Here is a 16,214-nt window from a genome sequence, read left to right as displayed (position 1 = left end):
CGCACCGGCCGAGGCCGAGAGCCGGGACAGAAGCTGATTTATTCTGGGGCTGCCCACCCAAACTGGCCGGCGTGCGGGGAGTGGGCAGGGGGAGTGCGCTGAGGCGCTCCCAGGGACGGCCTAGGCCTCCACGGCGCGGCCGTTGATGATGCGGATGTGGCGGATGATGTCCTGGATGGCTTCCGATGTAGTGCCTTGGCCCCCGATGTCTGGGGTGTGCATCTGTGGGACACGCGCCAGCTTGAGCACACGCCAGGGGCCCGCCCGTGGTCTCCCATGGCTCGCAGGGGCCGCAACTGCCGGCAGGAGGGCAGTGGCACCAGCTAAGGCCCAGAAAGCCCTACCCGCCCTGGTCCCACCTTCCCCTTGGGGGCAGCAGGAAGCACCAGGTCACCACCTCCAGCCCCTCAGGTGACACACCAGCTCAAGTCCCAATCGAGGAGGGAGTTGGGCGGAAGGCAGGGGAGGGGAGAAGAGGAGCCTCACATTTTCGTTGTCCATGGACGCCAACACGGCCTTCCGGATGGACGTGGCATAGGAATGGAGCCTAAGGAGGGAGAGCAGCTTTCAAGCCCTTGGGGCCTGGGGGCTGGCCGGGGGCTGACAGCTGGGCATCAAGAAGTGGCTTACTTGAGGTGGTCGAGCATCATGCAACTTGCCAGCAGCGTGGCTGTGGGGTTGGCAATGTTCTTATTGGCGATACTCTTGCCCGTGTTCCTTGTAGCCTAGAAGGGACCAGACAAAGGTGGTGGTGAAGGTAAGAACGTAGGGTATGTGATTCCACTGGTGTGAAGCACCCAGAACAGGCAAATCCACAGAGACAGAAAGCAGATCAGTGGGTGCCAGGGGCGGGGGCCGGGATTGGGAGTGCTTGCTAATGTGGCCGGAGTCCCCTTTCAGGGTGCCAGAAATGCTCTGGAATTAGACAGAAGTGATGGTTACACGATACTGTGCGTGCCGTTAATACCCCTAAATTGCTCACTTTAAGTGGTCTCACCCCGTTACATAAATTTTGCGTCCCTTTAAAAAAAAAAAAAAAAAAAAGACTTAAAAATAGAAACTAACCAATAGATCAACAAAATGTGGTCTCTCCATATGATGAAATATTATTCAGCCATCAAAAGGAACGAAGCTCTGAGCCGTGCTACAGTGTGGATAAGCCTTAAAAATACTATGCTGGGGTTAAAAAACAAACAAAACTGTGCCAAGGGAAAGAAGCTAATCATAAAAGCCCATGTGGTGTAAGACTCCATTTGTAGGGACGCCTGGGTGGCTCAATCCGTTAAGCGTCTGACTCTTGATTTTGGTTCGGGTCATGATCTCAGGATCCTGAGATGGAGCCCCCCGTTGTGCTCTATGCTCAGCGTGGAGTCTCCCTTTCCCTCTGTTCCCCCCGCAAGCGTGCGCTCACACTCTCTCTCTAAAATAAATAAATAAGGGGCGCCTGGGTGGCTCAGTTGGTTAAGCGTCTGCCTTGGGCTCAGGTCATGATCCCAGGATCCTGGGATCAAGCCCCACATCGGGGTCCCTGCTCAGCAGGAAGCCTGCTTCTCCCTCTCCCACTGCAGCGCCCCCTGCTTGTGTTCCCTCTCTTGCTGTCTCTCTGTCAAATAAGTAAATAAAATCTTTAAAAATAAATAAAATAAAATAAATAAATAAATTCTAAAAAAAAAAACAAAAACCTCCGTTTACAGAAAATAGAAGAGGCCAATCCACAGGGACAGAAAGCAGATGAGTGGTGGCCAGGGGCTGGGAGGAGGGGCACGGGAGTGACAACTAACAAGTACAGGGTTTTCTTTTGGGGGGGATGATAACATTCTGGAATGAGATAGTGGTGATGGTTGCACAACTCTGAATAACCTAAAAGCACTGAATCCTTACACTTTCAGTGAACTGGATGATACGTGAGCAATATGGCACAAAGGGTCCAGGAGCCCTGGCGCCACTCACCGTCTCGAACACAGCGTACACGTGGCCATAGTTGGCCCCAGCGACGAGGCCAGGGCCCCCGACCAGTCCCGCGCAGACATTGTTGACAATGTTACCATAGAGATTGGGCATCACCATGACATCGAACTGCTGGGGCCGGGACACCAGCTGCAGGACAAGGAGACAGACAGGAGCTTGAGCACGGGCAGCCCACGGTGACCGAGGCAGGCGGCCGGGGAGCCCAGCAGGCTAACTACCTGCATGGTGGTGTTGTCCACGATCATATTCTCGAAGGTGATCTGGGGGTAGCGGGCCGCAACTTCCTTGCAGCACTGGAGGAACAGCCCGTCGCCCAGTTTCCTAGGAGGGGGCATAAGACACCAGCTTGGCCACTGTTAGTAGTCCCCTGGAGGGACGGGGCATGCAGATGGCCACAGAAGCGGGGCTGTAACCTCTAACCAGTCCCCCGTCTGTAAGACAGGCATAACCCCACTCTCCCTCCCCGAAGTGTGCACTGTGGTAAACCCGCATCTAGGGCATAGGCGAGGGCAGAGCCCTGAGCACGGCCCCTTAGTGGGCGGCCGGTGTTCTGGGCCCCAAGTCCCTGAGAGCAGGCCCAAGGAGCGTGTGCAATTCAGCGGTTTCACAACTGCTTGCAGAACGGGCAGGAGCACAGCAGGGGTGGGGCATACATGATGTTGGCCTTGTGTACGGCTGTCACTTTCTTGCGCCCACTCTCCTGGGCCAGTTTGAAGGCATATTCAGCAATGCGCAGGGACTTGGCCTTGGTGATGATCTTCAGGCTCTCCACCACTCCAGCCACACTCTGGGACAGGGACAGAGAGGAGAGACCCTCTGGCACAGGTTTCTCTTTGGGTCTGGCCTTCCTTACTGCAGACCCTCGCCAGGCTCATCCCCAGCCCCCACGACCCAAGGGGATAAGGGGACAGCCCAGGCCTCACCCACCTCATGTTCTAGGCTGCTGTATTCGCCCTCTGTGTTTTCCCGGACAATGAGGATATCTATGTCCCTGTGCCGGGTCACCACTCCTGGCAGGCTCTTACAGTGGATGACATTGGCATAGAGGTCCAGGCTGGTGCTGGGGACCCAGAGAGAAGAAAAGCTGGCCAATGCCACAACTATCTGCTGGCACGCTCCACCCGCACTGAGCCCCGACCCCGCGCACCGGGTTCTCACCGAAGGATGTTGTTTCGGGATTTGTGGGATGGAGGCAGGTTATGGTTTGTTTCGATGTTGCCTGCCAAGACAGAAAGAAGACAGGCTGGAGAGGGGGCCCCCAGGCTCAGCCACGCCACCATACTCCCCTTCCTGAGCAAGGGAACGCGTGCCAAAGGCAGCTCCAACCCAGGCAGAAGATGGCTTTCACCAGCAGGAAGACTTCACAGAACGCCCGAGTGTAACATCCACCGTAAGCCCTGTGAGGACGGAGGGCGGGGCACTTGACAAATACTGACGGACTGAATGAATGAACAAATGAATGGACAAGGGTTGGCAGCTAGCCAAGAGATCTTGCCAGACCCTGGGCAGGAAATGGCAAGATCAGGGTCTGGCTGGATAGAAAGTGACCACTCCTGCTTACTAACAGGCTGGCTAGCCAGGCTGGCGCCAGCAATGTGACCTTGGCCAGCGTCACTGTTAGGCCCCACGTCGAGGTGCCACCTGAGCCCCAGCTCAGGGGCAGGTGGGGGCCATCTGGGAAACACTAGAGCTTGGCCTGGGCTGCACCCAGGGCAAAAAGAAGAGGAGCAGCAGGGGGCCAGCAGTCGCCGGGAAAAGGCAGTCCGTCAGAGAGTGCCAAGTAGAGCAGGCTTTTCTCAGGGCCCCCTGGGGCCATCACCCCCTCCGAGTCACACCCTGCCTACACTGCCTTTGCCCAGTGTCTTAGGCACCTTGCAGTTGCCACGTCAGCCCCTCCTCCGGACTGCCGGGGCCTGGGGCTCAAGCTGGATTCAGCTTTGCTCACACAGAGCAGGTGATGGGCTCTAGTTTACAAAATGAGTAATACAAAGAGTTTAAGAACGCGTACCAAACCACGGCAAACTCAGGAAGGGCTAAAATTCCTGTCTGCGACACCCACAGTTGTGCTGGCTGGAGCCAAGGCAGCGGGTGAAGGGCAAAAACTGCATCTCTGTGACATCTGGTTTATGGAAAAGGTTCTGAGGGTCAAAGCTGACCCCAGCAGAGGGGCTGCCCCAGGAGAGAAGGGAGTGGGAGGAAGCCCTTTACTGAACAGGCTCCCACAGAGTCTATCACAGAATCGCAGCGCGGACAGGACCCCAGAAGCTTCTATTCACTCTCCAAGCACAAGGGTCCTCCCTAGCCAGAAAAGCCCTGAAGTCACAGTTGGACGGCCCCAGGGACAAGCATCAGCTTGGAAGTGAGAGGAATCGTGCATGGTGTCCCATCCTGGCCCCCCGAACTCACCCTTCAGGGCCACACGGTTCCGACGGATGGCCATGATGGCGTTGCGGATGTCCTCTTCATCAGCATTGGAGCTCACGTGTACCTCTTCAAAGTCCACCGGCACACATGCGTGCCTGGGGCAGAACTGGGTCAAGGTGGCTGGCCCCAGGCGCCCCCCATGCGTCCTCTAGGAAGCCTGCCTGGACCACTGGGTGCAGAGGCCTCTCCACTGCCGCCCACCCTGACCTGGCTCTGGCTGAGAGGAGACTGGGCCCACCTGCGCCAACTAATGGAGAGACGCCTGAACTCTACAACCGTTAGCAGGACTGGTGGCACCTTCCCCAGGCCCAGGCCAGCCTGACAGGATCATAGGCACAGGGACGAAAAGCCTGGGCGTACAGCTCTCCTGCCACTGGCTCACTGGGTGCTCAGGCGAAGCCCCAGCCAGTGGGCTTCTGGGCTCACTGCCCCTCTCGGCACAGTTCTCAAGCCATCCCCCCCCAGGTGGGCCTGGGGTACAACCTCCCCTAGGGGTACAGGAGGTGGGCCCAGGGGCTGTGTACCTGAACACAGACTTGACATGCAACATGAGCTCTGGCCCGATGCCATCCCCCGGGATCATGGTCACTGTGTGCCGCCCACCATACTTAGCCGACGGAGGCTGGAAGGAGGGGAGGGTGAAAGTGGGCCCAATGGGCCAGCCAATCATGAGGTGCCAGCTCGGGGTATCTTACCCCACCTGCCCCACCCCACCCCAGACAGGGCTGCTCATGGGGGCTCCTTGTTCAGAAGGGCAGCAGCAGAAGCAGTCCCCACCCCCGCCTGGACTTGGGTCAATCCCAAAGCAGCTAAAAGCCCCAAAACTTAACAGGCAGATGAGAAAAATACTTACAATTGTTTGTTGCTAGAGAGGGAACAGGAAGGAAGAAGACACCAATCAGCCAAGGTTGGAGGAACAAGGCTGTGCCCAGGGAACGGGGCCGTTTCCCTGGGGATACTGTGTAGTACAGTTCGGGTAAGGAGGAGGGGTGGGCTACCTCTGGAGACCATGCCTCAGAGGGAAGGACATGGAGGGCCAGGGAACAAAGGCACAGCACACACATACACGCCTCTACGCACACACCTGCTCACACATACACGTGCACAGACGGGGCATACATGCGTAAACATGTGTATACACACGTGCGAGCACACACAGACACATGCACGCAACACTCCGGCAGGAACTTACTGAGACGCTCCTCCGGGGGGCCTCATGGGCACTGAGAACCTGGCAAAGAGAACCCAGATGCCAGCAGTTGTTGTCCAGCCCGGAAAGCCAATTTGGCAAAGGCCAGCTGAAGTCTTGGCAGGGGAGAGGGACCATCCCCTGACCATACCCAGACAGGTGCCACGTGTCATCCCCTCACCTCCACCATCTGGGGACTAGCACAGAGTACGCGCCCACACAAATGGCTCCAGAGCCTCCGTTCCCCGAGGAGCAGCCGGTCAAAGCACCACGGAGGGGCGCCGCAACCCTTTATGGGGCCTTCAGCCCCACAGTCAGTGGTTGAAGAAATGTTTGTCTCCCTCCCCCTCCTTTGCTGTTTGATTCTTTTTCAGCCAATTATTCCTGCTCAGTGATGTTTGTGGTCTATAACACGGAGAAGTTGGCACAGTAAACGCGGCACAATTGGGAAATCATTATAACCAACCACAGGGCCATCAAGACAATCATTTTACCATTTTTAATATCTTCTCTTCCTTATTGCAAAAGCAGCATACCGTCCTGACACAGAGATCAGGAGAAAAAGAGAGCACCCAGCCCCTGTCCACCCAGAGACAATCATTGTTGGCACTGCAGGGAACAGCCCTCCAGAATCACAAGTCCGGAGCAAACCCACGGAAAACCCAACCATTTTTTACAAGAATAACAGACTCCTGGGGCGCCTGGGTGGCTCAGTTGGTTAAGCAACTGCCTTCGGCTCAGGTCATGATCCCAGGCTCCTGGGATAGGGCCCCACATCGAGCTCCCTGCTTAGTGGGGAGTCTGCTTCTCGCTCTCCCACTCCCCCTGCTTGCGCATGCGCGCGCTCTGTCAAACAAATAAATAAAGTCTTAAAAAAAAAAAAAAGAATAACAGACTCCAATCTCTTAGAAGGCTTTCATAAAGGATTGCAAAACTGCTTCGTGGCCTACATGGGAGATGAGTGTCCCCAACCCCCTAACTCAGAAACAGCCACGTTTGGCCACACCAAAGCCATGTCTGACAGCTTCGGAGTAAAAGCCATCTGAGCCAAAGGGGACAGGTGTTGAGAAGTGATCCATCTAGAGTCCCCACATTATCCTGGAGGTAGAAGCTTGTATCCCAGGCCCTACTGCAGTGGGGCTACGGGTCCTTACACTTTCCTCCCTGCTATGCCCTACCTGGGAACACATCCAGGTGTCCCTCAATCCAAATAGGAAGGGACAGAACCAAGGGCCTTTTCGTCACTTGGAGGTGCCCTGCCACTTGCCTACTGGGACAGCAGCAGAGTGTTCCAGGCAATAGCATAGTCACTGTGGCCATTCTGCAAAGAGCCATGCCTTCCTGCGAGAAATCTAGAAAGCTCAGGCAGAGACTGACCACCTCCTGGCGTCTCCCTGGCTGGTATTCATGAGGCACCCACCTGCACGAGCTCTGGCAGCACTGGTGTGCTGGTCACCCGCCCCGCCCAAGCCAGGGGCCAGAAAGGGAGTGACTACTAGGACAAAAGGCTCCAGGTATCAGCTCATCCGATGTGGTCCCTGGATCTGCAGCAACAGGCACACTTGACAGCTTTCCTATTTTTCTTTCCAGCACTTGTCAGTATCTGAATTCATTTTATTTGTAGGCTCTTGATACGACTTGTGGAAGGAGGCTTCTTCCAGGAAGCCTTCCCTGATGCCTAAAGGCTGTGGAACTGTAGGTCCCCCTGGGTTCCCAAAGCCCTACCTGCTCCCTCCCCCACCAACCACAATCTCCCTAGGCTGTCCCTAGCAACTGCCTTGCTCCCTCCCCAACTCCTAAACTCCTAAAAGTGGAAGCCATGTCTGACCAGCTCCTTACTGTCATCCCAAGACCTAGCAGAATGCCTGGTCCAGAGCTTGGACATAAGAAACACTTCCCAAATTAATGAGCACATCAGAAAATGGAAGAAGGGATGGTGGGTTTGGGGGCCAAGGAGGCCTCGGTCCAAATCCACCATCCACTATTTTAGATAACAAACAGCTTAACCTTGCTGAGCTTCCTGTCCTCACCTGAAACCCATGGAATAGAGATGCCCACTTTTTGTGGCTGCTGGGAGGATGCAGCAAGCCATTTGGTTCCCAACAGGGCACACCCACCTCTTCACCCCACCAGCTCCTTAGGCCGGTGTTCGGCACTGGGTAGACCCCTATGGCTCCCAGCAGTAATTCCTCCTGGGAGTCCACTGGCATTAGGCAAGTAACTCAGCCATGGTGGTGAGCCACCACCTGCACCTAGCTCTCTATCTGGGCAACCACCCCCGCCCCCCCTCCCTTGGATCACATCACCACCTGAGCTGAACCTTTCCTTCGCCTGGTCCCCATACTAGAGTTTCTTCAGGCTTTAGCCAAAGACCCAGAGAGCTCTCAAGACAGACTTACTTCCCTACCTTGCTCTGGACAGATACAGGCACGTTCTTCCTTCAGGGGGCTACACGGGTTCTGCCTCACACCCACGCTGCCCTGTGAAGCCACCCATCAAAGAAGCCCAGTTTAAGGCAGGATGGGATACATGCACAGGCCTACTGCTCATTCATTAAGCAGGAGGATGGACTGTCAGTCATCCTTTGATAGTGCCACAGAAAGAGAGGAGTCCAGGGTGGTATGTGTTCCTGCCAAAGGATTCCCACACTCCAAATCTTAGTGAGACTTCTTTCTTTAGCATGTTCTGTTAGATCAAGTACCAATGGTGGCTGCATATTTTCCCACAAGACCCCAAATGGTGGGACCAAAGACCTGGGGTTCATCTCTAAAGCTTCCCATACCCAGGACAACCAGTCTCAGGGCAAGGCACTGCCCAGCTACCAAGTGTCCCCTGCCCCCACCCCCACCCCCAACATGGACACAAGCACACACAGGAGAGGTCAGGGAGGAGACAAATGTCTTCACCAAGACCCCATGGGAGCCTAGCTGCCAGAACCGCCAGGCCTCTGGAAAGCCCCTCATCAGCAAGTTTGGAGAAATCAGAATTTCATAAAGTATAAGCTGCCACAGGGTTGCTTTCCTGAGGGGTCAGAGGGCAGAAGCATATCAGATGCATCCACAAGGAGTGTCAGCAAACTCACAGGATTCTGGAAGGTCAGGGTTGGCTAGATCCTTTGAGACAGAGGGGAAACTGGAGCCCAGAGACAGGAGGGTGGCCATACTGTGGATCAGTAGGGGCAGCTAGGCCTGGAGGTCATACCTCTTGACCCTAGAGCCAGTCCCGGCTCTCTGATGCTTCGGAAGGCTTCCGATCCACCCAGGGACTAAATTATCCTTGCCTAAGTGTGTAAAGAAAGAGGAATGAGACCTGAATAAACAAGATCCTAAACGGAGAACTGAGGAAGCAAAGCCCCCACGGCCTCCCACCTCATCAGTCTCAGAAAATCTAGCTCTCTCCCATTCCAGAAGGCTGCGGAGAAGACATCTGGGGCTATAAAAATGTCCGGGGGTGGGGTGTGGTATCGGGGGTGCTGGCAAAATCTGGTTCTCCAACTCCACTGGGACAAGTGACAAGGCGGTCCGCAACAAAAAATACCCGAGGACGAACTGGGGCTGGGGACCGGATTCCTAAGGCGGCAAAAACAAGGGGGGCCGGGACACGTGACCGCCTCAGGAGGGCTCCCACCATGACACTAGGGAGGTGACACTCGGCCCGCTGCTGCCCACTCTCCCCGCTTGTCCGGAGCTCCCCCCGCCCACCCAAGATGCAGACCCTTGGGGAAGCCGGACAAGGGCCAACTTCACCCAAGCCCCTCACTGACAGCGGAGAAAACAGCCAATCAACTCCGGCGCGTAGCCCTCTCCCCGCCCCTCGCGCGGCCCACAGCCAATCGGGCTCCAAAACAAGCTGCAAGCCAGCGGTCTCCGGACCCGCCGAGCAAGCGCTGCGGCTGTCCCCGCGGACCGCTGCCCCTTCTCACCTCCCAAGGGCGGCAAAGGAGGGCCGGTCTGAGCACCGCCTTCGCAGCGCCGCCGACGACCGCTGCCACCTTCAGCGCCATGACGGAAAGTGAGAGCAGCCGCTCGTTCAGACACGCAGACACCTCTCTCGCGAGAGTTAGGATGGGTGCGAAGTGCCGGAAGTGGGCACGGACCCAGCAGTGCGCACGCGCACGGCCGCGCCGGTTCCCACGCCCCTTTCCGCCGCCGCCGCCGCCGCCGCCATCTTGATGGGGCGGCCACCTGGGCCTCTGGCCTGGGGAGGGGACACGTCAGTGCCGCCAGCAACGTCACAGGCCCGCCCGGCCCGCCGGTGCCTGATTGGCTGCCACTGCTGCTTACGCGACGCGCTTCCTCGTCTGCCCCTCGTGCTCAGGGGAGTCGCTCTCTTTTTCCCTCGGTAGAGAAGAGGCGATGGCGGCGCTGGCATCTCTCGGCGCCCTGGCGCTACTCCTGCTGTCCAGCCTCTCCTGCTGCTCAGGTAGCGGCCTGGCCGGAGCTCCTTTCTGGCGAGCCTCTCTCCCACGACTGGTGGTGCGTGGGGGGAGGAGGGGTGCGGGCGAAGCAGGGTTCTGGGCCTTCTTCCTCCGAGAGGCAGGTGGCCTCGGGGCGCGGCGACCGAGGCCACCACGCGCTCTTGCACCACACACGTTTACCCAGCAGCCAGGCTTCTGGAAGAAACAGCCAAAGCTTCCCCCCCGTCTGCTCCCGCGAGGAAGAGTCCCAGAGCCTGCCCCGTGCGCCCGCTTCCCAGCTCCAGCAGGGAAAGTGACACACGTCCCTGCTCCCCTCCCGGAGCTCCCAGTCTCGGAGCGGGGGTCGGACAAGAGCAAAACTCTGCAGCGCAGGGCGACCGGAGTGAGAAAGTAGGCTGGTGGGAGAGGAGCCACCCGACCCGGTGAGGTGGGACCAGGCCTCCCCAGGCAGGGAGCTGTAAGTGAAGAGAGGAAGCAGAGATGTGCCAGGCAGAGGGACCATGAGCGTGGGCAAGTTAGATAGGAGCAGCAGAAGAGGGGAAAAAAGGTAAAAGGGGTTGGGAGGGGCGGAGGGCTTGGGTGCCAGGCCGGACTGTTGACTTTTTACCTAAGGCCCTGGTGTATTCTTAAGGGACTTTTCAGCAGAGCCGAGCCACAGTCAGATCAGTGAACATTCTTGAGAGATTCTTAACACCTGGTGGCAGGGTTGAGCTCAAACTGGAGTCCAGAAGTGTGTTTAGGTGAAGCTCCTTGCCAGAACCAGCGCTACGCTTGGGGAGCCTAGACTGGGTCCGGGATGCCTTCTACACGTTCACTTTACCTGCCCTGCTCAGGTCAGAGCCTCTGGTGCCTGGAGTGTTTCATCAGCCTAACTGCCTTTCCTGCCTGCACCCTCCTCACCTACTCCCTGGGAATTACCCATGGTGTAGCCAGTGATGTCTGGAAAGGACAAACCTGGCTGTAAAACCCTTTGGTGCTCCACAGGGTCCGTAGGAAAACGGCCAAGCTTAGTGGGACACAGACGTGGCTCCTGAGAACCACCCCCCACTGATGTTCCTAGGCATCTTCCTCCTGCTGCTCAGACCCAAAGCTTCTCTGTCTCAGTCTAATGCATGGCTGTGCCAGCTCACATCCGGAGAGCAGCTTCCCACTGGTAGCATCTGCTTGGCACCCTGTGATTTAGGCAGTGCCTTCCGTAGAACCTGTAGGAGTTAGGCCTCTAGCAGCATGGAGGTGGCAGAGGCACGGCGTCCTTCCTCTCCAGGCAGCCCTGTTAAAGGGGACAAGCTGTGCCCATTTCCTTCCCTTGGGCAGTGCTGGGTCCAGTCTTGGCCTTCTGTCAACTGTGGCTGGAGGCAGAGACCCCTTCATCTCAAGTCCACATGCAGCAAACTGTCCAGGGCCATGCATGTTTCTGAATTGAAGTCCATCTGCCCCCTGGACTTGCGGGGTGCTCCAAGGCAGGCTGGAGCCCCAAATCATTGCAGGGCTTCCCTGTCCGCAGGTGCAGGCACAGGCACCAGTTGTGCAGTGAATCCATCTAGCTGCTGCCCTTTCCCCCAATAAACACACTTTTTGTATCTCTCTCCCTCCCTCCCTCTCTCTCCCCTGCTCTTCTTTTGCCCTCACGTTTAGGTTCCACCTATACAAAGCCTTTCTATCCATCCCACGTCCCCAGCCTGCCTTCAGGGCCATCCCACCCTATCCGCCCCCCTTACTGCTGCATTTCCAACTAAGCATTTTTATCTGTCTCCCACAGCCCACCAGACAGGTTGCAAAGGGCTCTGTGTGTCAGCTGACAAGGTCTGGGAAGTGGGTCTGGGTGGTCCCTTCTGCCCCCTAGCCCAGCACATACAAGTTGGGCTCAACGTAGACATGTCTACCTCCTCCCCACAGCAGAAGCCTGCGTGGAGCCCCAGATCACCCCTTCCTACTACACCACCTCGGATGCCGTCATTTCCACTGAGACTGTTTTCATCGTGGAGATCTCCCTGACGTGCAAGAACAGGGTCCAGGTGAGGCAGTGGGGGTTTCAGCCAGCAGGTGCTGGGGCAAGAGGCAGGCAGTGAGCCTGGGACCTGGGGCATCAGTTCCTCACTGGCAGTTGATGGGGTCAGACCCATGTACCCATGCAGACAGAGAGAATGAGGATTTTGACTTACAGGTATAGGAGAGAGAGGTCAGGGTACAGCCAGGCCAGACTGTTTAAAGCAGGTGTTAAAAGAACATTTTCCTAATCTGCTCTGCCTAGGTGCAAAAACGTAGGTAGACGTCTTGCTGTGCCTGATGAGAGCATACGCTGAAGTGAGAAACCGCAGGAGTTTAGCCCCCAGGCTCCTGTACCCCTTTTCTGGTTGCTGCCTGCCAAGGCGTGGCCCTTCTGGTCCGGGTACAACATTCCTTGGGTGGCTCACTGGGCAGCCCCTGACCCCAACACCCGCTTCCAGACTCAGAGGCATTACGAGTACACTTTAGTCATCCTGCCTCTGTTCACAGTTAACAGGCTTGCTGTGGGTTAGGGAGGCTAGGCCACGGGGGGGGTGTGCCCCCCCCAGGGGAGACATGCAGAGAAGCAGTAACGGCATCGGTGGGTGTTGGCTTCCTGGCACGGCCCTGGGTTGTGGCAGGCTACCTCCGTGGTGCTCCCTGCCCATAGGCCATGGGGGCTGCTGTGGGCAGCACAGCGGGGCTTCTGCTGAGCGCCGGAGAGGGGAGAAGGTGACTCTCTTTATTCCCTCTCCCAGAACATGGCTCTTTATGCTGATGTCAGTGGAAAACAATTTCCCGTCACCCGGGGCCAGGATGTGGGGCGTTATCAGGTAAGGGATGCTATGCTTGTCATTTTGAGGGGAGGCCACCTGCTCCCTGGCATGACTTTGAAGCCCTAGGGGCGGCCCAGTGGAGGAGGATTGAGGTTCTGTGACGCGGGCGGCTGGTGGCGGTACTGTCCACTGCACCCACCCCTGCCAAACATCCCCAACCCAGGTATCCTGGAGCCTAGACCACAAGAGCGCCCACGCAGGTACCTACGAGGTCAGATTCTTCGATGAGGAGTCCTACAGCCTCCTGAGGAAGGTGAGGGTCCGTCACCTGGAGCCCCTCCCAGGCCTCCAGGAGGGAGAGCACCCCCCACTTCCACAGCCGTCTCCACCCTGCAGCCCCTTCTCACCGAAGCGCCAGGCCAGTAGGGGCCTCGCTTTCGCAGAGCAGAACGGCCGGGTGGGCACCTTCCTGACCACTCGCCCCACCTGTCACTACACCTCCCATGCTCCTCTCTTGCCCGGTTCTCCTCTCTTCCATGACTCGGGCCAACGTTACTGCCTGTCCAACCTCTCCCCACCCCACCTGGCAGCACCCCTGACCCCAGCATCTCCCTTGCAGGCTCAGAGAAATAACGAGGACATTTCCGTCATCCCGCCCCTATTCACAGTCAGTGTGGACCATCGGGTGAGTGGGCTGAAGAGGCTGCCTGGTGTCTGGGAGAGCAGGGAGCACACAGCAAGCCTCGCCCTTTTTGAGCGTGCCCTCGTGCCCTAGGGGGAGAGTGACTGGGGCTGGCTGGCTCCCCGCCCAGCTCTCCCCTGAGCTGGCTTTGGTCTCCTTTCTTGCAGGGCACCTGGAATGGGCCCTGGGTCTCTACCGAGGTGTTGGCTGCAGCCATCGGCCTAGTGATCTACTACCTGGCCTTCAGCGCCAAGAGTCACATCCAGGCCTGAAGGTGGCACCCCTGGGCTATTGCTACTTTCAATAAACGGTTGCTGGCTCTAACCAGTATTCAGGACAGGGGGTCCTAACTCACGTTGTCGTGCCTTCTACACATGGGCAGAGCCGGGCAGCGGGCGCCCGTATTCACCTGGACAGCGCAGGCACTGAGTGCGGACGGGGCTGGAGCTCCTGAGCCTCGCGTGTTCGCTCCACACTCTGCCATCGTGGGCTCTCCTTCCTTGGCCCCCAGTTCAGCCTTCCCTGCCCGCCGCCCCCTGTGTCTGCCTCCTGTCTCTTGCGGCTGCCTGCGCGGGTTTGGGCAGGGCGTGGGCTTGCGCTTCCGCCCCGCACGTGCGGTCTTCGGGCAGAGAGGACTGCCCCGTCCTGTCCTGCCCTCACCCAGCCGCTGGCCGGGCAACTGCCCAGAGAAGGCCGGGCCGCTCCCAACTCCCCTGAAGTCCAGCAATCACGGCTCCGGTAGATGCAGGCCCAGCTGCCTTCAGAATGCCTCCAGGGTGGAGTCCTGGGTGGGAGCGAGTACTTCCCTTGCTGTTGCCAGGCAACACCGTGGGCGGGGAGGGGCCTAGCTCGTGGCGGAGCTGAAGCCGCTAGCCAGGCAGCTGAGCAGTGCTCGATCCATGCCCTACACCCCGCCGCCTCTGTGGCCTCCCAGCGTGTCCTCACTTCAGAGGCCCTGGGGGAGAGCTGGCTCCTCACTCCCAAGGGCAGGGCTACAGCAGACTTGGGGCTGAGTCCCCTGCTGATGGGACCAGGCTAGGAGTACTGGTGGGTGGGCTTTCTGGAGTTCAAGGGATGCCTGCTGCCCCCTCCTTCACTGCCAGGGAGTAAAGGGTCCCCACGTTCTGCCAACAGCCTGTGCGGGGCAGACAGGGTGGACGATGGCAGCTGTTGGCCGCTCAGTGGCTCTGGATTCTGCTCAATGGCAGTAGGACCCAAATGTGAAGTCACTGTTCCAGGGCATCAGTAGCTAAGGGTTGCTAGCCCTCCCGGTACCACCTTTCCCAGAGTCCCAATGTTGGCTTCTACATGGCAAGGGACTCCAGTTTATGGGCTTGTCTTGGCCCACATCCCAAGAACACTGGGTCTCCAGCGCTCCCCTCTCCCCCAAGGTGAGAATGGAGTGCTTCTAGTGCCCATAGGGTGAGACCCCCCCAGCCACTGGAGAGGGACGCCAGGGCAACAGTTGGCCTCCGTCTCCAGCTGACCTCCAGCCAGTATCCTGCAGCAGGGACTGGGCCCTTGGAGTCCCATCCTTCTCCACAAGGCCTGCTTGGGGCCCACGTATCCCCTCCAGAGGAAGAGATGTGCCCAGTGCTGGACTCCAGAGGCCTCAGAGGGCAGAGGAAGCCGACAGCTCCAGAACCAGGCCCCACCCCTTGGGCTCCCATGTGCTCCTCACTGACAAGCACTTTCCTCCCTTCCTGCTTGCTGATGTTCCAGGCCTGCCTTGTGATGTGCTGGGCCTTCCCTCCCAGCTGCTCAGGCAGCAGCTCACAGATGCGGCCAGCCCTCAGGGCCCAGCCTTCCCCGCAGAGCAGTTGGCTTCTGGGAACACTTGCTTGGATTTCTAGCTCATGCCCATCTCAGCAAATTAGGGAAGTTAACGAGAGGCCTATGCTGATGTTTCAACAGAATCTTAATGCATCCTTGCTCGCTTCAGCTGCTGGCAGCGTCGTGTGTGTGTCAGGAGACTGAGCTCCTTCACTGCTGTACTTCCCAGCCCAGGGGGTGAGACACACACACCAAGCTGGAGTCCCAGGACCCCACCGAACACTTAGCGTGGTTCCTGGCACTTAGCAGAAGCCCCGTGGTTTGCTGCACTGAATGGAATCTCGAGCATGTGGCTGCCCCTCTGGGAGTTCCCAACACGGAAGGGTCCTCTGTGGCCACCCGGATGTTCATCCATCTGGCCAAAAGACATTTACTCGGCAGTCTCCGTGCTGGGCACTGTGGGAGCCCCCAAACAAAGAGGGTAGTTTGCCTTTCATAAGTTCCCCAACTCCGTGCCCCTTCTAGGGCTCTTCCTGAGCTGGAGGGTAGAGGAGGGTAGAACCCGCTTCTCAAGGGTTCCGCTGGACCAGTCAGTGTTGGCCTCATCCACATGGCAGAGGCTTGGCTTAGCACTGGTGGCAGGGCCTGCCTCTGGGCATCACCCCTGTGACCTCACACTTCTGAAACAATTCCAGTGACTGTCACGCCTCCTCTCAGAGTAGAAGAGGGACTTCAGAAGACCTGGCAGTTCCTCAGTGACAGAAAGCACAGAGGCACAGCTTTCAATTGGCCCATGCCTTGCCCATCCCCGCCCTGCCACCCCCACCAAAACCCACATCTCTTCCCCCAGCCCGATGAAAATGAACACAGAGAGGCCAAGAGTCACCTCAAAAAGGCAGCTTGCTTTATTCTCTCAATGCTGATGGGGGGCAGGGGTGGGCAGCCTGTCTGCCTCCAGTCTCAGGCTCTCTGAGCTAGAGGGGCCCGGGGGTCTGGGCC

At 57.9% G+C, this 16,214-nt stretch overlaps 2 protein-coding genes across 6 annotated transcripts; one reads left to right on the top strand and one right to left on the bottom strand.

Annotated features, from left to right (window-relative positions):
• Nucleotides 1–6: 6 nt before the first annotated feature.
• IDH3G (isocitrate dehydrogenase (NAD(+)) 3 non-catalytic subunit gamma) lies at nucleotides 7–9,643 on the bottom strand. Of its 4 annotated transcripts, none has more exons than XM_035011278.1 (13): nucleotides 9,504–9,642; nucleotides 5,585–5,623; nucleotides 5,246–5,257; nucleotides 4,917–5,014; nucleotides 4,375–4,487; nucleotides 3,127–3,187; nucleotides 2,896–3,028; nucleotides 2,622–2,755; nucleotides 2,187–2,289; nucleotides 1,951–2,097; nucleotides 631–725; nucleotides 487–547; nucleotides 7–296 (listed from the first exon to the last, which is right to left on the bottom strand). In XM_035011278.1, exons 1-13 carry the CDS (start codon nucleotides 9,582–9,584, stop codon nucleotides 39–41), a joined length of 1,335 nt encoding a protein of 444 aa, XP_034867169.1. In that variant the 5' UTR covers nucleotides 9,585–9,642; the 3' UTR covers nucleotides 7–38. The 4 variants fall into 4 exon arrangements, with proteins under 4 accessions (XP_034867169.1, XP_034867176.1, XP_034867185.1 ...); XM_035011294.1 differs by having other exon boundaries at nucleotides 24–222; nucleotides 9,504–9,639; XM_035011285.1 differs by lacking the exon at nucleotides 5,246–5,257 and having other exon boundaries at nucleotides 9,504–9,643.
• Nucleotides 9,644–9,749: 106 nt separating this feature from the next.
• SSR4 (signal sequence receptor subunit 4) lies at nucleotides 9,750–13,792 on the top strand. 2 transcript variants are annotated; one of them, XM_035011323.1, is made up of 6 exons: nucleotides 9,750–10,003; nucleotides 11,898–12,013; nucleotides 12,743–12,817; nucleotides 12,984–13,073; nucleotides 13,380–13,445; nucleotides 13,610–13,792. In XM_035011323.1, the coding sequence occupies exons 1-6, from the start codon at nucleotides 9,937–9,939 to the stop codon at nucleotides 13,712–13,714; spliced, it is 519 nt and encodes a 172-aa protein (XP_034867214.1). In that variant the 5' UTR covers nucleotides 9,750–9,936; the 3' UTR covers nucleotides 13,715–13,792. The 2 variants fall into 2 exon arrangements, with proteins under 2 accessions (XP_034867214.1, XP_034867209.1); XM_035011318.1 differs by having other exon boundaries at nucleotides 9,754–10,003; nucleotides 11,895–12,013.
• Nucleotides 13,793–16,214: the final 2,422 nt, after the last annotated feature.

The sequence above is a fragment of the Mirounga leonina genome, unplaced genomic scaffold, assembly GCF_011800145.1.
Source record: "Mirounga leonina isolate KUSES-001 unplaced genomic scaffold, KU_Mleo_1.0 Mir_101799, whole genome shotgun sequence".
Classification (NCBI taxonomy): domain Eukaryota; kingdom Metazoa; phylum Chordata; class Mammalia; order Carnivora; family Phocidae; genus Mirounga; species Mirounga leonina.
The sequence above is the reverse complement of the archived record's forward strand: the minus strand, read 5'-3'. Positions and strand labels throughout refer to the sequence as shown.